This window comes from Macaca fascicularis, chromosome 2 (genome assembly GCF_037993035.2).
Source record: "Macaca fascicularis isolate 582-1 chromosome 2, T2T-MFA8v1.1".
Lineage (NCBI taxonomy): Eukaryota > Metazoa > Chordata > Mammalia > Primates > Cercopithecidae > Macaca > Macaca fascicularis.
The window spans coordinates 149161229-149187089 of NC_088376.1; the positions used below are offsets into that span (position 1 = coordinate 149161229).

Sequence of the window (25861 nt, forward strand, 5' to 3'; positions counted from 1 at the left end):
CTAAACTTCCTGAAGGACCCACGTGGCTCAGGGTCTCACCTCTCATCTGCCCCCGACCCAGTCTACTCTAAGATCAAACAGTGGCTCTCCGGGCCTCCCCACTCCTGGTCCCAAGTCCCGCAGGTATTGCCCTCCCACAAGGCTGGCCTGCAGCCTTTGCAGGTCGGCTACTTGCCTGCTGGAGATGCCCCTTCCTCTGCCTTGAGGATACCCCCTCCTTGGATTGCTCCCCTGACTTTCTGCCCACTCCTTCCCTGCTTCTCCAAGGGCTACTCCCTTCCCTTTGCTGCCTTAAGATGTTGGGGTTCTGGGGGCTTGGTTGTAGGCCCCATCTTCCCCCTTCTCTGCTCTCCCGCGATACTCTGAAGGCTGAGGGCTCAGGTATGAATTCCCTGTCTGCATGTCATTTCTGGGTGGCATTCAGAGACCCAGTAGCCTCTGGGCATTGCAGCAACCTGAGTGTCTTGCCAACAGCTCCACATCATCTTATCTAAAAGAATGATTGGCCATCATCTCTTCCTCTGTTCCAAGCACCACTTCACTCCTGCTCAGCCTAAAGACCCACCCTACCCATCCAAGGATCCGTGGTGTGAACCTGGTGTCAGCCTAGCCCTGGCTCTTTCCTGCCGCTGGCTGCCCCAGGCAGTCACCTTGTTCCTCTGCTGCTCTCCAGCCACCCATTCCTCTCTAGTACTATTCCCTTCCCTATTGCTTGCTCAAATGGAGGCAAACTCCTCTGCCCCACCCTGACCGTTCATTCTTCCCATGACAGCCACAGTGTTCTAAAACGCACATCTGATGGGGTCTCACCACTGTTGAACACTTCCCTAGGCTTCTGTCACCCGCAGGAAGAAGCCCTGGCCCCTCAGCAAGGCTCACAGTCTAGCCCCTGCTCCCCATGTGGCCGCCTCCTCACCCTACTTCTCACCCAGCCCAAGCTGCACTCACCTAGCCCACCGTGCCCTTCTTTGGCCTTGTGGTGTTCTTCCCAGCCTCCTGGCTTTTACCCTTGGGGGCCTTTCTCCTGCATATGCCCCCTCTTCTTTGCTAACTTTCCTCCTAACCTTCAGGACCCCCAAACCCCCACTCTGATACTGATCCCCACAAGGGTCTCCTGCTGTGCCTGGGAGCTTCCCCCACCTTTCTCTGTGCCCACCCTCTCCATGTGCTGCTGTTTCCTTATCTGCTTTCTCCACTAGACCACAGGCTCTTTAAAGACCCCCAGGCTTAGCTCCGTGTCTGGCACACCGATGATGCTTTCGTAAGTATTGTTTAAATAAATTACTGAATGTGTGAATGCCATGTTCCATATACTCCTCTCTCCTAGTACACAAAGACATGTAAGACAGCTTTGGGGTGTGCATTTACTGTAGCTTTAATTTGTTAAGAAAGGAAAGTGGTGGGTGATGCTAGGGTTATGGAGGAATCAAGGCTGAAAGTGTGGGCTCTGGAGCCAAGATCCCGGGGCTCAAATCCAAGCTCTGTTTCTTGCTGAGGATGTGAGTTTGGGCAAGTTACTTCGCCTCTCTACACCTCAGGTTCGCTGTCTTTGAAATGGTGATGATAACTGTGCTCATCTCAAGGACTGTGGGGGAGGGTTAGATGCATTCATGCTTGAAAAGCCATTGAAGGTAGGTATCATTATTCCCATTTTACAGATGAGGAAGCTGAGACTCAGAGAGGTGATGCCGCTTCCCCGAGGTGGAGCAGCTGGTAAGGAGAGGGCTGGGATTTGAGCAGCTTCTGGGTGGAAAGCTCCAGATATACTACTCTACTATGGCCTGAAAAGGGTGCTTCGTGAAGAATCTGCTGTAGGGCCTGGCGCATAGTAGGTACACACTAAATATTACTCATGTAAACGGATCCCTCTGCAGAGACCCATCTAGGCTTCAGCATTTCCTGCTCCCTTAACAGTGTCGGGGGAGGTCTGTCTCTGGGTCCTTTTTGGCCAGGGTGTTGGCAGCAAACTCTTCCTTATTCAGACCTTTCTTCTGTCCCAGCATTTCATGGGGGAGGGTCATTAAGAAAGCTTTTTCCCAGGAAGAGCTGTGCCTTCTCCAAGTCTCCGGAGTTGAGTGCCCCAGCCCCCATCCTCTCAAAGGCTGCCCTTGTGGGTTTCAAAACAACCCCACTGCCCTACAGGCTGAGAACCTGGCCCCCGAGCCCCCTTTCCTTTAGAAACCAAAGGTCCATTCCTAGTTAAAGTCAGCGTTGGTAAAACCTGAGGAAAATAGTTTGAGGATGTTTTCAAACAGTGTCTGGTAAAACAAAAGAGCAATTCATCCTCCGTAGCTTTTAGTAATCTGCTTCCCATTCTGGGAATTAGATTGTTCAATTAAGCGAGAGGGTGCCGGAGCAGGCTGCATGACTCAAAAGTTTGCAGCATCCACATTGTGGAAGAGAGGGGATCTGAGCCAGCTTGTGCCTGGCGGGCCTGCCCCGCTTTCTCCCTCTGTCCCCATGTGGGTTCCAGTTTTCAGGTCCCAGGTTCAGAAAACAACTACTTCAACAAGAAGGCACATGTGTGTGTACGTGTATGTGTGTGTGTGTGTGTGTGTGTGTGTATGTGTGTGTGTGTGTGTACATGCATGTGTGCATGTGCATACGCGTGCATACACCCCGGCTCAGTAGGGACCTCGTGTGTTCCTCCAGTGACAAGCTCAGCATCTCGAGTGGGCTGGTGCAGAGTACACCTGGGCTGTTTCTGTCAGCAGCAGCCCTGATTCCTTCCAGCTCTGGGTTGTCCCTTGTAGTTCACCAGCTGATGGGCATTGGGGATGCTTTGGGTGGCCGTGTGTAAGGCAGGGTAAGCCCACACAGCTCTTAATCTGGGCAAAGGAGAGCCAGTAGGTACCCTGAAATTCCTGCAGCATTTTGGGAGCCAGTGTGTTTCCCTGGGGAGAAAGTCCATCCCTTCGGTAACTTCTCAAGGGATCCATGACTTCCTCCCTCAAACCCCTCTCCTCCTCCCTCCAAAAAAAAAAAGTTTAAAAATGATTCGGGTGGCATTTGGAGATCACACCTTCATTACCAAAAACTCTTCTTCTGTAGTGCTCAAGCCTTACTGTGTATGAGAACTCCTAGGGGAAATCACAAAGTGTAGCTCCCTGGGAGCCACTTTGCAAAGGTTGGGACCCAGTGGGTCTGTGGGGGTGCAGAAAGGTTTGTACTTCTGGCAAACCTTTGGGATCAGGGATCATGCCCAGGGATCATGCTCGGGGACATGCTACTCTGTTATACTCGTAGATTCTCTTAAAGGCCTCATTTAATAAGGCCTGTAGTTTTAAAATGAATTAAAGCCAGAGACTGCTAAGACATAAGAAGCAAATAAAATAACAATTGTTATTATAATTAAATGGCTGCCTCCTTTCCTTCATAAATAACTGGGACCTTTTTTTGGTCCACCTTATTCTAGTAGAGAGCAAGGGCCATATGATGCTTATCTTTTTTATCCTAGGGTCTGATATAGTGCCTGGCACTTAGTAGGTGCTCAGTAAATGTGTATTGTATTTCAGTGGATGTTCCCACTTCTCCTGGCTAAGGGTATGAAAGCTGATTTCCTTTTGAGTAAATCTATGACTGCACACAGTCTGATTTTGTTTGGGGGCCTGCCTGATTTCTCTGGCGGGGCTGGGGCTGGAGGGAGCCTGTAGACCAGTGCTAATTGGTGTCATTGAGTAATTAATGCAGAATCAGGCCCTGAGCGGATTCCCAGGGAGACAGACACTGAGGGTGGCTTTCATGCTTGGTGGGATGGGAGCTCCTTTCTCAAAGGACGTTCCCAGAGTGCCGAGGCGACTGGCTTGGTCTGGTGGGGGTTGGTTTGGCAGCCGGAATGGGATTCGTGGAGCAAGCTTGGAGAGGGGGTTTGTGTTGGTGCCATAGTTCTGCACAATATGGAGCGTGGCGAGTTTGACTTTAAAGGAACACAAACCCCAGGCATGGGCTCTGAGAGCCAGGCCTGCGTCAACTCTGAAGAATTGATGGGTTCTGAGGGAAGTGAGCCTGGTGGCATTAGCTTAGCTCACCCAGAGTCTTCCCTGTCCTGTGGCCTGGGCCCTCTGGGAAGCCTCTACACTTTGGCATGATAGTCAAGGCTCCCCCTGGTACCACCTCTGCTTACCTTTCCTGCTGTTTCCTTCTGATCCCTGCACCCCAGCTTGCTGTTCCCAAAGCACACCATCCTCTACTTCTGGTCATGCCGTTCCTTCCACCTAAAACCATCTCCACTTCCTTCTTCTTCTGACCAAATTCCACTTACCTTTCACAATTTGGCTCACATATCACTTCTTTCAGGAAGCTCTCCCTGACCCGCTGTAGCAGTCAGGATATGTTGGGTTATGCTGCAGTAACAAATGTCCCCAAAGAGCTCAGCAGCTTCAAGCAACAAAGTTATTTCCTGCTCAGACTATGTCTCTGACACAGTAGCAGATGGTCACTCAGGAACTCAGGTTTTTCAAGGCTCTTCTTGACACATGCTTCTGTAATGACAGCAGAGTTAGGGAGAAGAGATGATGGAGAACCATACCCCCAGTCTCTGGAAGCTTCTATCTGAAATGGCACGTGTTTTATTGTTGGTCAAACAATGGTCAAAGCAAGTCCTATGGCCCCCCTCAAGTTTGTCAGGGCAGGATGTAGGGGCTCCCTTCAGGGAGGAATATAGGATATTTATGGCTGGTAATATGATCTCCTGGGAACCCCAAGGTAGGCTGGATGCATCCTCCATCGGAGCCCTTTCCATGCTGTTCTTGTACTACATTTGTAGACTTGCCTGTCTTTTTCCCCAGAGAGTGAATCCATGATCCAAGGTCCAGAGGGCAGCGTCTTGTTCCTCTCGGAGGCCCCATGTCCTCCCCAGAGGAGACATTTGGCCCATGGTGGACGTGGGTGAATGAGCACATGGGCCAATCCCTGCTCCTCTGCAGCACTAGCTTTGCTGAAGATGAGCCAGCCCCAGCCCCAGCCCCAGCCCCAGTGACTCTCCACCCTACCTTCTGCAGGCGCCGGGTCTTGGCCATCTCCGATGGGATCGAGCACATCGGGAACCTTCGCTGGGAGCTGGCCTTGTGTCTCCTGGCAGCCTGGACCATCTGTTACTTCTGTATCTGGAAGGGGACCAAGTCTACAGGAAAGGTAAGAGGTCAATCTTCAAGCAGCTAATCGTGGCAGGGGAAGGCATGAGCTCACAGATGACCCAGAGAATAATGGGGAGTTCATGTTGCAGAGGCTAGCACTTAAGTTGGGAGGCGGGAGGAACACTGGACCAGAGTGAGCTCTACCCACCCTCAGCACTTATTGGCCGCCCACGTTAGGACAGTTCAATTTTACCTTCTGAGCCTCAGTTTGCGCATCTATGAAATTATAAAGCCTTGCCCTGTCTGTCTTATTGAGTTGAGAGTTATACAAGGTAAGAGGGTTAAAGTGCTTTGAAAATTGGGAAATGCTGACCTACTACAAGGATTCTTTGGTAATGAAGACAGGGGTTCTAGGTGTGCATGAGGGCAGGTGATGCTGGCTGCCTCCACTGACAGACCCCAAGATCTCAGGGGTGTATTCCTCCCTCACCTGGAGTCTGGAGGAAAGAGAAACTGCTTCATCTTGCAGCCTTGCTGTGTCACCTGCACCATGCAGTCTCCCGGGTTGCCGCCTCACCAGGGAAGAGAAACTGGAGGAGGCTAGCTTTTAACTGCCATGGTCTGGGAGTTACACGTGGCTCTTCCACTCACAGGCTGTTGGCCAGAACCTGAGACACGGTGTCACCTACCTGAGACACAGTGTCACCTACTGCACAGGGGCTGGGAAGCAGAGGGGACCATGGGGACATTTGGGGAGTGAAAATGCTGTGCACTGCAAGGATCAGTACAGAGGTTAGAAACTTGCAGCCAAATCCAACTCACTTCTGTGTTTACTTTAAAAAGGCGGGGAGGGGAAGAATTCGTTGACAACATTTAAAAATCAGGATATTTCATGTGGAAAAAAAAAATCTGATTCTGGCATCCCTTGGAAAGTAAGATTTGGCAACCCTGGACTTGCCTGCCCACACAGCGGCATGTGTTTGAACTGAGCAGCTGCCACCTCCTTCCAGGGAGCTCTGGTTGGCCACAGTCCCCACCATTCCCTATCGCCCCCAATCCTGTGGCTGAGTGTCGATGCCAATGGTTTCCTCATTTTGCTATTCATTTTTTTCTTACAAAAAAGGGGGAAATGAAGCATCTCTTATGCCTGGGTTGCACTGACCACATCCCTCCTTGCCTGCCTCCTTCCCATAGGCCATTGCTCATAAACTCTAAGTACTTGGCTGGGGCTGCTGCTGGAGATAAAACCTCCAGGGAAACAGGAACTTAACAATTCTGGGCCCTTTTCCAAAAGATGTTCCCCTCAGCTCCCAGAGTGGTGGGTAGGATGAAGAAGAAACTGCTAGAATGTTTGAGGTGGGCGGATCTGCAGGAAGGAAGCCAAGGTGTTCCGTGCTACGGGCTATCTGGAAGCTGAGGGTGCACTTAAAACAGTCACACAGATGCAGAGGGACTGCAGAAAGTAGAGCAGAGATTCTCATGTCCCTGCAGCCAAGGTGATTTTGCTTATATTTGCTTTTTGTAGTTTGTATCATGAAGAAAATAGGATTTTTCTTTTTCCAACTATAAAACTGTGTCATTATCGATCTACTTCTTCAGACTCCACACACAGTCTCCCATCGTCTTCCTTGCTGCCTCTTCCAGGAAAAAAGCTGGAGGGTATAAGAGTAAGGATTCAAACCCCAGGTCTGTCACTCTCTAGTCGTGACCTTGGGCATGTCGCTCCACTTCTCTGAGCCTCAGTTTCCTCTTCTGTAAGATGTGATTGATAAGTGAGCTTACCACCACATGAGGTGGTTGTGAGGATGAAATGCAAGGAGAGTTGAGTATGGCCCATGCTCAACAGAGAGAGTAACTAATAGTAAATGCTGACTAAGTGGCAATCTTTAAAAATCTCATTATAAAGATAATTCAAGTCGTTGTTTCTGAGTATTTACTATATACTTAGCATTATTCAGCAGGTTTCTAAAGATGAATAAAACACAGCCTCTACCCTACCCAGACAATATATGAAAGTGCTTCATGAACCGTGAAGAGAAGGGAGGAGGTATCATGGTTGGTATTATTACTAATTCTGCTATGGTTACCACCTCTTGGGAGTTGACACAGAGGCCTGTGGGGCTTGGCGGGATGGCGGCTGTGCGTGGGTGCAGGAAAGGTTGCCTGCACGAGGCTTGTGTATAGATATGGTTGGACTGTTCCAGGACCTCATATGGCCTTGAGCTGCAGGCCCCAGACTGTGGGCTGCAGCAGTGCGGTTTCGCTTAGCCAGCAGGAGAAGACTCAGTCCGGTAGTGGGGCCCTTTGCTGCTGACTGGGCAATTAAGTCTGAGCGCTGGAGAATTCTAATGCAAAGAACTGAGTTCGACGAAGGGCCGACAGCTAGGATCTCAGAGATTTCACAAGAGGCTTATGGGGAAGGCAAGGGAGTGAACACTTATCCACTGCTTTCCACTCCCTGGCATCTTGCAAGAGCTACAGATCCTCACAGCCTGGCGGGCTGCTGCCTCTACCTTACCAGTGGAGTACCTGGGGCTAAGGGAGGGTGGGCAGCCTGGCCATCGTTGCATAGTGACCCTGCTTCAACACTGACCCCAGGCAACTCCCTCCTTGCCTCCCCCTGGACTCTCAATTAAGATGTAGAACATTGTGTTGTTTTGAGTGGTGTCTTTTCACACATCTTCCCTGAACCTCATTTTTCTCATCTCTGGTAGGAGTGGTAGTGATGGCAGCATGATAATTATCAGTAGTAATGGTTAATATTTATGAGTGCTTCCTTTGTGCTTCTCATGCCTACTCCATTTAGGCTTTGAACAGCCCCATGAGATGGGGGCTGTCGTTATCCCCATTTTACAGATGAGGAAACTGAGGCATGGAGGGATCAATAATTTGCTCAAGGACCCTCCAGTAGGAAGCAGAAGACTGGGATTAACTTCCAGCATTGGGGACCATGCAGTCCATGTCCTGGATATACTGTCATACCTGTCATCTGTGATGGGGGGACTATGGTGATTTTCTTATGGACTGGTTATGAAGAGGTATTTAATGAGATAGCACATAGTAGGTGCTCAAGGATTATTGGCTGCAGCTCTTTCTAAATGGTGCTTTTAAGGGAAATGCTGAAACCAGATGAGCCAAGTAAGTATTTTCCTGAAGACTGGGTTTCTCCTCCAAGTGTCCTGTGCCCAAGGCCAGCATTAGTATCCTGGATGAGATGCAGTTTGCTGGAGCTGTAAGAATCCTTAGAAATGGTTTGGTTCACCTCTGCCCTTATTTTATGGATGAAGAAACTGAGGCTCAGAGAGTGGAAGGGCTTGCCTGAGGTCACATAGTGAATAAGTATCAGGCCAGGAGTGACAGCCTGGTCCCCAGTTTCCCAGCTTGTTATGAATGATGAGGTTCTGTGGGGGCACATCTGAAAGTTTAGAGAAACCCCGAGTCCGTGAATTGATAGGTAGGCTTTTCAGGGGAGGATCTGGCACTTTTGTTCCTGTTTACGACTTGCTTCACTTTGGAGACGAGCCCAGCACCCAAAGGTTTTTTTGTGTTCTGTACAAAAACAGCTAAAAATAAAACATGGGGTCATTTGAAACTTCCCAAGTGGGCAGAGGTCACCCCTGCCCCTGGCCTGTGGGAACCTAGCCAGATCCTTTTTCACGAGGCTGTTCGAATAGGAAGAAACCCATCTCCCAGCTATTGTCCAGCTGCGACTAGCTTTGTGTTCCCTCTTTATCTCTTCCCTGAAGTTCCAGCTTGCTGCCCATACTCAAGCCTCAGCACAAATTTCCATTTATAATAAATGTTCGTTAATTCAAGAAAAAGTCCCCAGACCCCACCTATCTCCAAGGGATATTAAAACAATATCCCCAACTTTAAGTCAATTCAGTGAGCATTTCACCTGCTCAGGGAGGCAGACACTGTAGACCTGGCCTTTCAGCAGGTGGTTCTGTAAGTGAGGATTTGGGATCAGGTCATGAATAAGTTGATCTGAAATGGGGCTATAACAACACCAGAGGTGAAGTCCTAGAAGCACTGGTGTTAGCGTCTCCCTGCCGGGACAACATCCACACATGTTCTTCTCCACGAACCCCCTGGGGCACCTCCCAGTATGCCTCACAATCTTTTGACGTTAGGCATGTGGGATTTCCCCCAACCTCGGGGTCCGATGAGCAATCTGTTCGCTCAGAAGCAGTTGTTTTAGTTCTTGCTCTAGACACTACTGGAAATTTCAGAAATCTCCTATTTAAAAAAAGCCTTTCTCAATTGTGTGTTAAGTCCTGTGAAAACATGGGATTCTAAAGTGCTTGCTTTCTTCAGGAGAAAACTTCCAGACTGTTTGTATCTTCTGGATGATGCAAAGTTTCAGTTTGGATAATTGGAGTGGGGATAATTGAAATTAAGTGACCAGAAAGTGGAGACGTCTTTGTGATTTTCCTATGTCTTTGTTTTTTTCATCAATTGAATCCATCTTGCCCATTCCTGTCACCAGCTCCTTCTCCTGGTCTCCTGGGTCTGAAACCACTCAGACATGTTGGATACCTCTCATCCAATTATTGACCAAGTCTATTTTTGTTTAAAAAGAAAAACACCAAAAACATCCTGTCCTCTCCATTTTTGTTTCCCACCCACACATTCAAGAAACATTGAACCTTCAGTAGTTCCCTAGTACCTCCAGAATGAAAATTGCCCTTAGAATTTCCCATTTGCACAAACATTGCAGACATGCAGAATGATAACAACTGAAATGCTTTATATTCTATGAAACAACAATTTCACATAAATTCAGAATTGTAAACTCTATCTTAGGCCAAAGCATGCACAGCAATATTAATGTTTTGTGATATTTTTCTAGTATCTCTGTGCATATTTGTTGAAGCCAAAAAAAAAAAAAAACCTTTTCATTACTGTGTGTCCTTCTCTTGTGGTTTTGGTAAGCTTTAATCTAATCCAGGGATTGGCCAACTATGGTTTTAGGGCCAAATCCAGTCTGCTGCCTGCTTTTGTAAATAAAGTTTTAATGGAACACAGCCACATCCATTCACCCACATATTATCCCTGGATGTTTTTGTGTTTCTACGGAGGCAGCGTGGAGTAATTGCCGTAGTGTGGCCCATAAAACCTAATATATCTGTGACCCGGACCTTTATAGAAAAAATTTATGGACTGATGGTCTAATTTATTAAAATAATTTATGCAAACAAATTCTCACTTAACAAGAAGCTAATATGTAAATTGCTATCACCCAAAGTGTGAGCTATTTCAAATATTAAAAAGCAACATGATGGTTTTCAGTGGAGAGCTTTTCTAAAGGATCCTTAAAAATTTCACTCCAGCCTTCCAGCCCCAAATGGGATATTTCCCATGTCCACATGTTCACTTGCTAGAGAGGTTGCTCATTCACTCGCTTATTCATTCACTCACCCAGCAAGTGTTTACTGTGTACCTGCTACACCAGGCACCAGGCTGGGGATTCTTTTCAATGGCCAGTGAACCAGACCATGGGGCTTACCATGGGGTAGAGAGATGGAAGATAAACCAGCAACATAAGTACAGTGAGAGGGAGCATGGGGCTGGGAGAGGGAAGCATGAGGGCAGGTGTCCTCCTCAGAGAGGTCAGGGATGGCCTCTGTCTGTGATGAGAAGGATGGGGCGGGGCCAGTGAGTGGCACATGTGAAGTCTCAAGTGGGAAGGACCTGGTGAACTTGTAAGGCAAAGCAAAGTCAGTGATTGAGAAAGATGGTGGCATGAGATCAGAGGGGAAGCGGTGGGGGTCAGGCATTGCTGAATTTTTTCTAAGTGCATTGGAGAACCACTGCAGGTGTTCCAAAAGGGATAGCACAGTCTCTTTTCATCCCTGCAAGCTGGCTCTGGCTGCTTGTTGTGAATGGACTGGTGGGGAGTGGTGGGGCTGTGGCAGGGTGTGGCCCTGTTAGCATAGGACCAGGGAGGAGGTGGCAGGAGAATGGAGAGAGGTGGTCACATCAGAGACACCTCTCGGGGTTTCATCCTTGTTCTTCAGGGCCTGGTTCCATATAAGATTTTGAGACCTTGCTGTCCTTTGCCTTTTGAACAGGCGTGGCTGACCCGACCTTTGGCCCGGACACTGCCCTTGCAGACAGCCACCTCCACCTAGCAGACAGTCGAGTGTCCCCCCACTCTGCCCCTACACCCTCCCCAGCTGGCTCCTGTTCCTTGCTCTCCCTACTGCCTGGTTCCTTCTTCTGTCCTTCTCTTGGTGGATGATTTATGGATTTTTCCCCCTCATTTCCTGGTCTCCAAGAGCAGTGGCTGGGAGGGGAGGGTGCTGCAGAAACAATTCTGGTCCCTTCCCCGCCTCCTCCTATTGCCACTTTAAAGGAAGCAGGATTAACTGGGATTTTAAGAAGAATCATGCCTTTTCACTGCTTTGGGGCTCTGTTTTTATTCTTTTCAAAGCTCTAGGACACCAAGGCAAGGAAAAAAAAAAAAAACACACACACACACACAGACAAACAGACACACTCACACAGAAACAGCTGCAAAGAGCCTTGAATTGATTTTTTTCTTTCCCTTCCTTCATTCACCCACAAGTAGAGGAATTGGAGGTGGCACAGGACTCTTAAGCAGATCGTGTCGTCTGGAGGATGGTTATTGCAAGGCCGAGGCCTGAGTGGCACCTTCTTCCCTCCAGGCCCTGCTCCAAAGCCTTAACTCATTCAGTGCTCACAACAACCCTATGCAGAAGGTGTGAGGATCATCCCCATTTCACAGATGAGAAAACAAAGGTGCATGGTGCGTAAGCCTTAAGACCACAATGGGGGGATGCTGTCAGAGCCCATCATGGCTTACCATGGGGTAAGCCAGCAGGTCTTGGATCTGCAGATGGAGGCATTTCTCAGAGGGGCTGCAGGAGGCTCCTCCCCTCCCCTACTGCTACCAAGGTGGGCTGGAGCACCAGCGGGGAGAGCCATCAGGAGCCCCACACAGAAAATTTATTCTACAGGAGCACCCTATTAAGTGTCTAATGGCTCAATGAGGCATAAAGCAGGAGTAGAGGGGGGCTGGGGAAATAAAAGGAAGGGATGTGTGAAAGAGCAGAGGACAGGCCCAGGAAAGGAACTGGGCAGCGCTGTCTCTGGGCCCTCAAGTGGCCTTTGTTGCAGTCTCAAGCGAGAGGAGAGCTGCCTTGGTGGCAGGACTCTCTCAGGGGCCAGGACTGATGTCTGCATTCAGAGAGGAAACTAGAGCGTTCATGAGATGCATGCAGAATGCCTGGGCGGCCAAACAGGAGAGCCCCTGCCCCGGGGCCCTGAACCCGAGGACACCGAAGCTGCCATACCGTTGGAAGCACTTCTCACACCACTGTGGTTTGGGGAGAGCGGTAGATTGTGACATTAAGTCAAAAGAGTTCAGCATCTTGATTCAGCCCTTTCTCTGGCCTTGAATGACAGGGCTTCACCTTTAGCAGGAACCCTGGCAGCAAGGAAGCTTGGAAAGGAGGGAAGTTTTGCGACTTGGTAATACCGTCTTTATTAAAGCACAAAGGCCCCCCAAAGTCCCAGTGATTGCTGGGTGGGAGGGGGTCCTGTGGCTGGCGGCCTGGAGAAGGCCAGAAGTCCCAGTGGCAGGGGCGGGCAGTGATGCTGCAGTTAACCCTTACCGAGCCCCTCCTGGCACCTGGTGCCTGTGCAGTCCTGTCCCTGTGCACATGGGTCTCCCTGGGAAACAGGAAGCCACCCTCCTGTTTGGCAGGCACCAAATATTCAAAGTGGCTTTGCTCTCAGTGCAGGATGAGGCACAGTGCTTTGGAAAACTAAGCCAGAAACGAGTGGGGAATTTGTTTTGTGTTTACTGAATATTAGCTCTGTGCTAGGTGCTATGGAGAATGGTAAAAGAATGATTAGCTCTCAAGAATTGGGGAAATAAGAGAAGATGAGGCACAGATGGTGGGGGGAGTGGAACAAGCAGGAGCTGGGAGTCGGGAGCCCTGCCCCACCACTTGCCAACTGTGTGAGTTAGTGTGGGCCAACCAGGGCTGTTTTACCTCTCTGGGCCTCAGTTTCCCCTTCTGTCAGGGTTAAAGCATGACGCATGCAGTGACAGTGGAGTGTTGTTACTTGTGAAAGAATGAGCCCAGGCTGGGATGATTGAGTCAGGTGAGCCTGGCAGCCAAGGTGGGCTGCAGTGAAGAAAGATACCCTGGGGCCAGCATGTCTGGGCAGCTCCAGGCAGGGGGACCTGTGAGCTGCCTTGGACAGATGTGGCAGGAACAGTGATGAGCTAAAGCTCAAAGGGGCATTTGAGGTAGCAGGGAGAGATAACACAAGCCTGAGACTGGATGGCTAAGCCGCAGCTGGCATGTTGCAAGGGCACCCCCACTTGCTGTTGCCTGCGGGCAATGACCCACTCGCCCCAGTGCAGTCAGGATTGATGTGGAGCTGGGTCCCCCTCCAGAGCACCTGCCAAGGCCACCCCTCCCCTCCATCCCTCTTGCCACCCGTGTCAGTTGGCATCCAACCAGAGAAGCAGAACCAGTAGGAGATACAGAGGAAGAGCTCGAGTGGAGGAATTAGTAACTGTGGGGGCAGGCCATCGGGAGGGGTAGGCTGGGACTCTCCACGCAGCTGAAGCTGCTGTTCACAGGCAGAACTTCTTCCTCATTGGGGAAGTCTCCACTCTGCTCTGCAGGCCTTTCCTCTGAGTGACTGAGCCTACCCCGGTTATCCCACATAATCTCCTGGATGTAAAGTCACCTGACCATGGATGTGAATCACATCTATGAAATACCTTCACGGCAACACCTTGATTCATGTTGGATGGATGACTGGGAACCATAGCCTTAGCCACCTTGCACATGGCAGAGCCAGCACAGTACCTTCATGCAGGCATGCCCTGTCTCACACCTGGATGGTAGCACCAGTGGGCCACCCTACTGTGTACCCTGCCGGGGTCCTGGCTTTCTTGTGTACCATGGCCAGACGCAGCTTCCTTCCATATGGCTTTCATTGTGTAGCTCTCCCCTCAGAACCCGGCAGTAACTCCCTGTCACCTATGGCACTGACACTGATTTTCAGAAATTGTCCAAACAATACTTTTAACAAGCTATTTCTAAGCAAAATAATAGTCTCACTCATGTCTCTAATCCCAACACTTTGGGAGGCTGAGGCAGGCAGATCACCTGAGGTTAGGAGTTCAAGACCAGTCTGGCCAACATGGCGAAACCCCGTCTGTACTAAAAATACAAAAAACTAGCCAGGTGTGATGCTGCATGCCTGTAATCCCAGCTACTCGGGAGGCTGAGGCAGGAGAACCACTTGAACCTAGGAGGCGGAGGTTGTGGTGAGCCGAGATCGCACCACAGCACTCCAGCCTAGGCAACAAGAGCGAAACTCCATCTCAAAAAAAAAAAAAAGAAAAAAAAAGAAAGAATAGTTCCCTCCAATCTCACCACTATACATTCTCTCCTTGTTTGTGTGTTGCCTTCTAATCCTTAGCATGTGTAATCAGAGCTAACACTGCGGGAGGCTTGGCCACAGGCAGGCGTTGTGCTAAGCACCATGCAGCATCTTCTCTGTTAATTTTCCCAGCAGCCTCCCAGGATCTCATGCTGTTATCCCCCTCCTGCCTTTTATAAGGCAGAGAGAGGCTGAGGAAGCCACTCGAGGTCTCAGAGACAGTATGTAATAGAGCCAAGATGCAGATGCACATCTGTCTGATTTGAGTCCTTGCCTTAATATCACTCCTGAGCCCAGCATTCAACGTCCTTCTCTGTTTCAGTCCAGTCTCCCTACCTCCTGTAGTGTAGACTTAGTGTATTTATAACTTTTCTGTATATTTATACACACGTTTGACCCATTATAAAATAAGCTCCCAAAGGACAGACTGCCTGGTGCTGAATCAGGTGCCTAAATAAAAAATGGTGAATAGGTGAGTAGATGGATGGGTGCGTGAGTAGATGTGTGGATGGGTGCGTAGATGGATGGGTGAATGGGTGGGTAAGTAGATGGATGGGTGGGTGAGTAGATGGATGGGTGGGTGGGTGAGTGAGTAGGCGGGTGGGTAGATACGTGGGGAATAGGGAGATGGGTAGGGGCGCAGTGAATAGCTATGTGGATGGATAGACAGAGGGCTAATCAGCAAATTCAGTCCTCTAACTTTACTAATGAGGCTGTGATATGCTTGAGAACACACAAGTGACAATTAGCTAAGTAAAATATCTCCCGTTGATACAAGCACCCTGTGGAGTAGATACTAATCACCCCATTTTGCAGATGTGAAAAACTGAGGCTCTAAACGTTTAAGTAATGGGCTGAAGTCAATTTTTAGTGGCAGGACTATGATAATGAATCCAGAGCAACTTTCTGCCTCTAGAACGCTGCACAGACCTAGATTCTCCATCCCTCACTTCTTCATCTCTTTTGTTTCTGCCACACCCTGCTGTCTTCTGCTCCTGCAGGAAGCCTTCCCTGACTTCTCCTACCCTCATCCTTCTCGGCCATCTCCTCACTCCTGCCATAGCTCTTAGCAGCAGCAGTATCCAGCTGAGCATCCCTAAGTTTGCCTCTTGTGTCTCTGTCAAGCTTGTGGGTCCAGGGAGATTTCTTACTCCGTGAGACAAATATTTACTAAGCCTGTCCTGTGTACCATGTCCTGTGCCAGGCACTGCAGATACCAACTCTAAACAAGAATACAGGCTGGAGTGCGAGTCAGACTAGTAAACAGACAGTTACAGAATCTCCCTGTGGTAAAGATAAATATGACCCTGGGGAGCCAGTGGTGTTAAGCTGAGGTATGAAATGTGGATAGTTGTTAATTTCCCAGAAGCAGGAGAAGTAGGGGATTCTAGGGAAAAGAAACCATGTGTACAATGACCAGAAAGCTTACCTCCTTCCCTTTTCCCTCTTTCCTCTCTTCGGTTTTCCTTCCTCTGCCTATGTTGATTGGGAGCCCATTGCATGCCAGGGACTCTAAGAGCATGTATTTTTTTATTCCTAGTGTAAGCCACATGGGATGTGCTATGAGTGGTCACTTGTTGATTGATTCCATCAGCCAGCAAGTCTGTGATGCCTGTCATGTGCTAGCACCCATTTGATTGATTGGAGTGAAAATGCTAGCATTTCCTGGCAGTCACTCAACCAATTGCTCTTCTCCCTCACCCCCAGCGGAGGCTAAGGGAAGAGCAGAGGGAAAACTTGTCTTGGGGAAAAGGAGTGACAATCGAGAAGGGATTGATAGAAATTGTGTGTGGTTCTGAGAGTGCAGCTCTAGGTGCGAGACCCTTGTCTGATAACCAGGAGCAAATGGAGGGAGACTGCAGGTTGAGAAGGAAGCAGGGAAATGATGGGAAGAGAGAGTCCCGAAAGCAGTGGAGTCAGACAGTCCCAGGTCCTTCCTGCTGAGCTGAGGCACATCATTTGCAGAGCACTGTTGGACTTTGTCCTGGGCCCTCTACTTTCATGATTTAACTTAACCTTCACAATAGGCTGTCAGGCGAGTGTTGGCAAATCCACTTTACAAATGAAGATATTGAGGCCCAGAGAGGTAAGTGATGTGCACAGGGTCCCACAGCTGGTGGAGGAGTCAGGATTTAAACCCAGGTCTACCAAGGTGGACCCTAAAACCGGTGCTTTTCTCCCTGGTACCCACAGAGTCCTCAACAAGCATTGGCTCTCCCTCCCACCCACCAGGACAAGCGCTTATGATGTGCCGGGTACCTGTGGTGGGCTGGGTAATTTGAAAATGAATGAGTGGAAGAGAGCAGAGCCCATGGGCTCCACCACCTCTGGAACCAGGCAGGCCCAGGTCTGAATGGTTGCTCTGCCTCCCCGGTGACCTTGGGCACAGGCCTTCTTTTCTTCTGAGCTGTTTCCTCAGCTTTACCGGGGGCACTGAGAGCCCCCCACCTCACGGGTTGTTATAAGGCTCAAGTGAGGCGATGTGTAGAAATGCTCCCCCATGCTCGTATGCAGGGAACACCCCGATGTAAGTCTCATCATTATTGCTTGTAGTTTTTACAAATCCATGCTCCAACATCAAAGTGCTCTCAATTTAGTGGGGGAAGTAAGATTGGATTCACTCAAGATAATCAGCATGATTCTGGAGTAAGTATTATCAAATCCTGGCACAGTCTGTGTTGGTATCGAGTTTGGATAAGGAGGTTATAGTGGCCCGGGGTGGTCTGGAAAGACCTCCTGGAAGAGGTGTGATTTCAGCATCACTTTGAGCAAGGGGAGGGGCTAGAACTGGACCTCACATTGGAGGAGGGTTGTGGAAAGGTAGAGCCAAGGATGGCTATAGAGGTTGGGAAGCCATAGGCTGGGCCAGACTTCAGAGTAGAGGAAGCACAATTATCAGAGGAAGGTCCCATGGGCAGCGGGGAGCCATTGATGTTCCTGAGTAGGGGGTGTATTTTGGGAAAGTGGAGGTGGCACCAACAGGCTTCACAGTGTGCTCTATGCTGGGTAGCAGCTGTCTTCCTTCCTGTTTGACAACCCCTGATGTGTAATGAACTAGAACCCCCAGTGAGAACATTGGAGCAGACAATAATTCACTCGGCTGAAGCCAGACAAGAGCCTTATCCTGAATCACAATTAAGTTGTGTCATAATTGTGATCGGCTCAGTATATTCATAATAATAGTACCAACACCCAGGAAACAAATGCTTACTGTATGCCAGCCTTGGTGCCAGGGCTTTTACAAGCCACTCACAGACCCTGCACCCCTTGTTTGTGACAAGGATTTTGTAACATGGCTTTTGTCACCCTGAAATGCAACTCATAAATAATCTGCACAGTTACGTTCAAGAAAATTGATATGATGCCCTAGCTATATTATAAAGGAAAAGCAAAAAGAGAGCAAATTATAAATAAAACAGCATGTATTTCAATATGTAAATGCTCGAGCACACAAGAAAACATAATGAAGTAGTCAGGTGCTGGCACCAGCTTGTAAGAAATACATATGGATGTGAGACAAGAGAGCCGATGCACCACTGAATATTGTCCATACTTTTTCTCCATGTTTTTTACATCTTTAAAAAAGAACTAGTCACATATGTTATTATAGAATCACCATGAATGCAATAGCTGAAATAGTGACTAATACAATGGTGGTTGTGTCAATCACTCACATTCCGTGGACAGTACAGCCATTAGTGACATGATTTTCTGAAATGATGAACAATGCTTGGTAAAGTACTGAGTTAAAGAGACAGCCTTTCCTCACTTTACATGGTAATTGCATTTCTGGAAAATTCAGTCTATATTAAAATGAGGTTAAAAAAAAACTTTGAGGATATATGTAAAACAGAGTTAGCTTCTCACTCGAATAATTATAAACAGCTCCTCCCCACCCCACAGGAAGTGGCACATGCGGAAATCTTGAGAAGCAGGAGAGTTTTTTGCTGTGTGAGGATGGCCCCACACACTGTAGGATTCTCAACATCTCTAGTTATTGGCCATCAAATGCATCACCTCTATCTTTATGATGACTCAAAATGCCTCTACATGTCTCCAGGTTGACCCTTAGAGGATGTACTGCTTTTGTTGTGACCACTAACTTACGTTATGTCATTTAATCTTCACAACAATTCTTTGAAGTAGTTATTTTTGTTTCCACTTTGTAGGTGGGCACACTGAGACTTAGCGAGGTACAGTAACCTGCTCAAGGTCACAGAGCTGGGACTGGAACCCACTCTGTTTCTCTATCTCACTATGGCATTTAATACTGTGTTATTGTTTTACAGAGCTATGTGCCTTCAAATTAATTCAACATACACTTATTAAACACCTACTGGTTTTTAGGTATTCTGGTAAGTCAAGGAGATATAAAGGCAAATATCTAAGACTTGGTCCTGTGCAGCATATGGGATTGTCCAGAGAGAGAGAGAGAACATGGCTCTGGAAAGGAATGGAACAAGTTCTTTATCCCCAGAATGGGCAGCCCTTGAGGGTGTATGAAGAGAAGCAGGCTCGATTGGTAGGTAGAGATCAGCTTATGAAGGGCTTGTAGATAAGCCTGGTAAGAAATGGAGAGCAATGCAGAGGCACCAGAAGGCTTAAAGCCAGGGGATGCTATGACCAAGCTTTATAAAAAGACCACCATAAAATGTGGCATGTGGAATGAATAGGAGGGGCTGAGACCAGAACACAAGCCATTCAGTAGTTTGGGTAGGAGATAGTGACAACTTTGAGGTGGAGAGAAGAGTAAGTATTTGTGAAATATGCAAGAGTATGAGTCAGCCCTCTGTGACCCAATGTAGAGGGTAAAGGAGACACAGCAGCCCCAGATGAAGCCTGGCTTTCTGGCTTGAGTGCCCAGTGCTCAGTGGTGCTGGTAGGTGAAATGGAGAAATATGGTAGCAGGCCGAGTTTTGGCTGGAGTTGAGGGAGACCATTCTTTGGGGACCCATTAAGTCTGCAATGTCTGTGACTCTGCAGGTAGAGATGTTTGGGTAGCAGACAGGTATGTCTGAGCTCAGGTGGAGTGGAATTGTTAGCATATATGTTAGGATTTCTTTACCTGGAGCCCGTGGATGTTTCAACGTGTCCATGAACCCCTTGGAATTGTATAAAAATTCTGAGATTGTGTGATATGTACATTTTTCTAGGGTGAGGGTCTGTAGATACCATCGTGTTTTTGAAGGGACCTGTGTCTTCCCAAAATAAGAAACCTCTAATATGCCATATTTTGTCTAACCTAAGTTACGTCATTATTTTATGTACCAGAAGGTACATAATGCTTTCAATTAAGAACATTTACCAGAAGTAAAAACACTCCCAATTAATCTACTATCCATTGCTTTAACATTATTCCTGTGTGACACATAGAATAGTCATACCAGACTCTCTTGTTGCTTTGAAGTTTCTTCCAAAGGAATTGGCAGATTCTTCTTCTCAGGTGTGTTTTCTGGGGTATTTTTTGGCAATCAGTTTGTATGTATTGTAGTAACAGAATGTAACATAGCTTCATTTACTTGGGGATATCTTCTTTTCTTGGATCCACAAAATAATTGGTTGTTTCTTTGCAAGAAAATATGGAAGTGTGATCATTTCACCAATGATTTCTATTTTCTTTACAGTATCAAAATTTATCCCTATTTCTGTGCCTTTCTGCAGAGACATAGTGTAATCTTTTTAAAAGACATTCTAAATCTCACACAGTAATTGACTAAATTAATTTAAAATATTTTATCCAACAAAGCCCTTAGCTCAGCTATAGTGATGACAATAGGAACAGCTATGTCCTTGGTCCCTTCCATTCTGGCAGTGGAAACTACATTGCAGCTGCCACTTGGGAACCATCCTGATTTCAGAGATAATAAGGTGAACCATTTTTAAAACATTTATCTTAGAATTGATGGAATTGGAGCTCTGGGAACAAGTGGGATAGCCAGGAAGAGAATGCAAGAGAGAAGAGCACAAGAGTGAAGATGGGACTTGGGGAGCACCAACATGTAAGGGGCTGAGAGGAAGAGAAAGTTGAAGAGTTCCCTGAGAAGAAGGGAAAATCCAGGCTAATGAGGCTTCAAGGTGGGAGAAGGAGGGCGAGGGTTGTAAGACGTGTGCTGGGCTGGGCACGTCCATTGGAACTGGCCATACTGGGTAAGAGCACCTTCCATGGAGTGCTGGAACTTCTGGGAAGTGGAGTCAGACTATGCAGTCCTCCCTGTCAAAAGGTTTATCCTTGAAGAGCGGGAAGCAGGGAGGCTGAAATCAAAGAAGACACATGGAGGTTGTAGCTTGGATGACACCATTATCTAAAAGGGGGACACAAAAGGAGGAACAGATTTGGGGGAGACAGTGATAATTTTGGTGTTGAGTATCCACATACTCAACTTTGTAGGTCTTCATAGAAATTGTAGATCTTCATAGGAAATCCAGGTAGACATATACATAAGAGAGTTGAAAATATGTGCTTACATTCAAGAGATACCACTGCATGAGGAGGATTAAAGAGCATCAGTACATTGGTGGCTCCTAAACCCATAGGAATAGGAAAGAAAACCCAGGAGAGTGGAGAATAGGATCTGGATGAGGCCCCACTTCTGGGAAACAGTTTGGAAATCTGTAGAGAGCAGCTTCCTTTGAGAGCTACCTGTGAGGCAGGACTTGCTCCTGTGCCTAACACAGTAGCTGGCAGATAACAGATGCTAATTGAAGTTGATTGATTGATTGGTTATTTGATTCATTGATTGAAAGAATGCATGAAGAGGCCGGGCACGGCCTGTAATCTCAACATTTTGGGAGGCCAAGGTAGGAGGCTTGCTTGAGCCCAGGAGTTCAAGACCAGTCTGGGCAACATAGCAAGACCCCATGTCTACAAATAATTTAAAAAATTAGCTGGGCATGGTGGTGAACACCTGTAGTCCTAGCTACTTTGGAGGCTGAGGTGGGAGGATCACTTGAGCCCAGGAAGTCAAGGCTGCAGCAAGCAATGACTGCACCACTGCACTCTAGCCTGGGCGATAAAGTGAGAGTCTGTCTCAAAAACAAAAACAAACAAATAAAAAAAGCACGAAGTAATGAATCTGTGAAAGAGACTTAAGAAAATCATGGAGAAAGGAAGCAGAAAACTAGAAAAGTCCAATGAAGGAAAGTTTTAAAGCTGCAAAGATAGGAGACGAGCAAGCATGAAGAAGTCATTAGGTTGGACGATTGTAATAGTCCCTGGGGGGCCCTGGTGTCCTGTGGGATGGCTGCCAAGTGAGAAGTGAAAGAAAGAGGATAGAGTGTCTTCAAATGAGGTGAGAACAAGAGGCGAGCATTGATTCTTCTTCCAAGAAGTGAAGCAGTTTTGAAAGGAGCATGTTGCAACCAGCATGGGTGAGCTGGTAGGGATCCGTGTTGTTCGGGATCCCTGAGGAAGGACCCAGGAGAACCCAGAGTCCTTGGTCAATTGGATGGATGGGAGGAGAGTCTGCCTTTCCGAACAGGAGATGCTTGTAGGAACAAGGCAGCACCTTGCTCTTTCTGGCTCCAAATGCAGCCCCTGAATATCGGATCCCTCCTCTCTACAACTCCATCATGTGTTTTTAAGGGAGTGAGAGGACATGGGGTGGTGCTTGTCGTCTGGCAGTGTCCCGCCACTGGTACATCCTTGCCTGGGGAATGTGTGCTTTAATGGTGACCTTGGTCGCCACGGTGACACCAGCCTTCTAGTCTAAGAGAGATGGACGGGATTTAAATCATTATTAGCCAAGGTTCCTCGTATGTTTTCCAGGCAGTAAATAATAGCTCCTAATACCAGTGTAAGCTTGGCTGGGCACTGTGTGGAATGTTTATGTTGCTCGGGCTTGTTTTCATTTTGGGTTTGTTTTCTTTTCGTGGTCTTTATGGTAGAGCTGTGTAAAAATCAATAGCACTGACTCCCTCGCTAACCTTAATTCATCATGAAATAGGCTTAAACACTAGACTGCCTCGTCCAGTGAATTTTAGATATCCTGTGGACAGGGATTTAAATTGGGCTCAGCCTTCTTAATGAGCATGGTTGCTATTTAAGTATCTTGTCACCGTTGCATACAGGGCTCATGTCTTTCCTTGGAGGTGATTTTTCCCAGCTTGAAGAATTCTGCCTGCTTTGTGTCCTGGGTTCTTCTTGCTTTAAGGACTTTCTTCATGTAGCACATTCCAGATAGGACTCTAGAGCAATGGGAACATGCTGTTCCCCCTTCAGAGTTCAGCTCCAGGTGGAGATCTCTGGCACACCACTGCCACCCAACCTGCTCACACCACTGTGCATGTGCCTGAGGCCCTCTGCTGTCATCCTGTGAACTGTCAGTCATATACATCTGTGCTAGGGTTAGCTCACACACCCTTGAGGGCAGGGACCCAGGTCATTCATCAGCATGCTCTCAGAATCCAGCACAGGGCCTGGCACACTGTGGGCTCTGTGGATGGATATGAACGGAATTCAACTGCGAGTGTTTTGCTCTCAGATGGAGAGGCTGAAATGCGAACATGGACTGTTCACACCAGAGCCTATTGCAGACATATGGGGTTATGTCCTGTTATGTTCTGTTTGTTCTTACCATGTTATTGAGGTCTGAATTTATTCATTCATCAACTATTTACAGTCTATGTAGGTCTTCTCAGGAAGTGTTTCAGAGCCTGTAGAGATGAAAAAAGCCCTTGCCTTTGAGTAGATACCAAGTAAAGAGAGAGCCAGGTCTGTGAACAGCTGCCCGTGTTACAAGGCAGAATGAAATAAGGGCTAAGTAGAAGGAGGAAGGGGAGCTACTGTCTCCCGAGGGCTGATGTGTCAGGTCACTGTACCTGGTGCTGTGTAGACATAGGCTCATTTAATCCTCACACCTACCATGAGAGGTGGGAACTATGGTCTATGATTCACAGATTAAGAGCCTGAGGCTTAAAGGGATTGAATTCATCTGCTTCATTGCTATCCCCACTTTACAGAAGAGAATATCAAGACCTAGAAAGATAATAGCTTGCCAAAAGTCAGCCACATGCATACAGAGTGCCAGAGGCTGGATGTGAACTTTGATTTTCTGAAGCAAGATGGCTCCCTATATCTGTATGCCACATTGCTCAGTGTGTTGTAGGCTGTGACAGGAGTGTTTTGTTCTGCCTGGATGGCCTCTGACTGAGTCCTGGAAGACATGGTCATTGAACTGGTCTTGAAGGTCAGCAATATTTTCATAGGTAGAGAAGAGGAAAGGACCTTCCTTTCTCACCTCCACTGTCCCACTCAGGTGAAGGGTGACACGAAAGCAAAGGTTTGCAGGCAGGGAAGTGCAGGGTTTGTTCAGGGGACACAAGAGGACATGGTGTGAGATGAACATAGTTGGCTCATAGGGGAACTTGAACTCCCGAGGGGTCCATTCAGGGCTTCAGAGCTGAGTGGCTCTGAGTTTGAATCCTGCCTTTATCTAGCTTTGTGACCACAGGTCAAATGCTCAACTTCTGGGTGCTTCAGTGTCCATCTCTGTGAAATGGGAATGATATTTTCTGTCTTCTACAATTGGGTAATGTAAGAATAAGGCACATCAAGCAAACGATAAATGTCAGTCCTATTATTATTAGCTATCTTCTGATCTTCCATTTCTCCCAAGTGAAGCATTTTTTCCTCTTGAGCCCTCTGTGTCCAACTAGGATATCTCTCATTACCAAATAATAGAGTCTTGGACTCTCAGGGCTGGAATGAGCCATGGGTGTAGGTGATCTTTATGTTCCCAACCATCGGTGAGAAGAAAGAGTGACACTATTCCCTAAGCTCCTAGCTGTTTGTTTTCTTACCCCAGCCCCGATGATGCCTGACAGGGAAACGCCCCTCCCTTGTGACCTCTCAGGGCTGGGAGGGGCGTTTTCCTGTCAGTATCTGAGAAGTCTCAGCCACTTTCCCCCCACAACTGTGCATGAGCCCCCAGCAACCATGTGCCCCTCAATGGAGAGCCCCCAAGCTCCTTCCTCACCAGGTTCCTGGTGCATCCGAAAGGTTGGAGATGTTTGTTGACCTTGGCTGCTCCTGAAAGCCTGGCATCCTTCTTTACAGGGCAGGCTTCCTCCCTGTTACGTGTATCTGTGGTGGTGCAGTTGGGTCCCTTGCTTCCCTTCAACTCAGCTTTGAGCGCGTTCTATCATTTTAAATTGGAGTATGATCTTATTTGGTTTCATCCAGATATAATTTTTTCCCTTCCTTCTAGGCACTGTCTGCACCCTGGCCCATCAGCTGCCACAGTTAGGACTTCAGAGAGGATTCTCATCCATAGTGGCCACTCTGGCTGATTCCCTCTGTCCTTCATTCGAGTCTGGCTGCTGCAGCTCCTCCAAACAGCTGTGTATGCTTCTCCTCTGTCCTGAGGTCTTTCTTGTCTCTGGGTTCTATTCACTCAGATTTTCCCAGCCAATGAATTATCACCTCTTAACACCAGCCTTCCACTGCCACCCCCATCTATCAGGGAGAAGATCCACAAGGATTATCAAGAGCCATTTCCCAGTGCCCTTCACAGCTGAGACAGAGCTGATTCCTGCCTCTTTGTCTGTAGTCTTGAACCCCCAGATATGTTGTTCTCTGCCAGCCAAGGCCACTCGCTCACTGGGTTGGACAGACATTGCTTATTGCACAGTGATGGTGAGTGAAGGCAGCGCAAGCTTTCTAATTATTGAGCAGTCTTCATGTCAGATGCTTTGCAGAGTGATCTCTAACCAATCCTCACGACATCATTTGAAATAGGCATTATCCTCATTTCACACAGAAGGAAGATGGAAGCTTAGGAAGGTCTCATGGACCGCCAAGCCCATGCTTGTGCTTGGTGATGGGGCCTATGCCAAATCTGGCCACCCCGTCAGGCCCGTTTTAAACTGTGGCAGAGAAAGCTAAAACTGTGGTGGCCGGGCACGGTGGCTCACGCCTGTAATCCCGGCACTTTGGGAGGCTGAGGTGGGCAGATCACAAGGTCAGGAGATCAAGACCATCCTAGCTAACACGGTGAAACCCCGTCTCTACTAAAGATACAAAAAATTAGCTGGGTGTGGTAGCAAGCACCTGTAGTCCCAGCTACTCGGGAGGCTGAGGCAGGAAATCACTTGAACCCAGGAGGCGGAGGCTGCAGTGAGCCAAGATCTCACCATTGTTCTCCAGCCTGGCGACAGAGTGAGACTCTGTCTCAACAACAAAAACAAAAGCAAAAACAACAACAACAACAACAACAAAAAACTGTGGCTTCCCAAGACATAGTGATATCTTTGGCAAAGCTGTTCTAACTGCTCTTTACACAGACAAAACTTTCTGAAGACTTCCTGATTCCATTTATTGCTGTTCCTGGTTGACTCCAGGTGTAGAAGGATGG

The 25861-nt window shown here is 48.0% G+C and overlaps 1 protein-coding gene across 2 annotated transcripts in view; it reads left to right on the forward strand.

Annotated features, from left to right (window-relative positions):
- The window catches only part of SLC6A11 (solute carrier family 6 member 11), a 124945-nt gene that overhangs the window by 23615 nt on the left and 75469 nt on the right, over positions 1-25861 (forward strand). Inside the window, exons 5-6 of one of the 2 annotated variants that reach the window (XM_074033775.1) lie at positions 1659-1713; positions 5001-5133. In XM_074033775.1, coding sequence (XP_073889876.1) covers positions 1659-1713; positions 5001-5133 — 188 coding nt within the window. The remainder of the gene's footprint in view (positions 1-1658; positions 1714-5000; positions 5134-25861) is intronic. The other variant, XM_005547816.5, reaches the window with a different exon arrangement.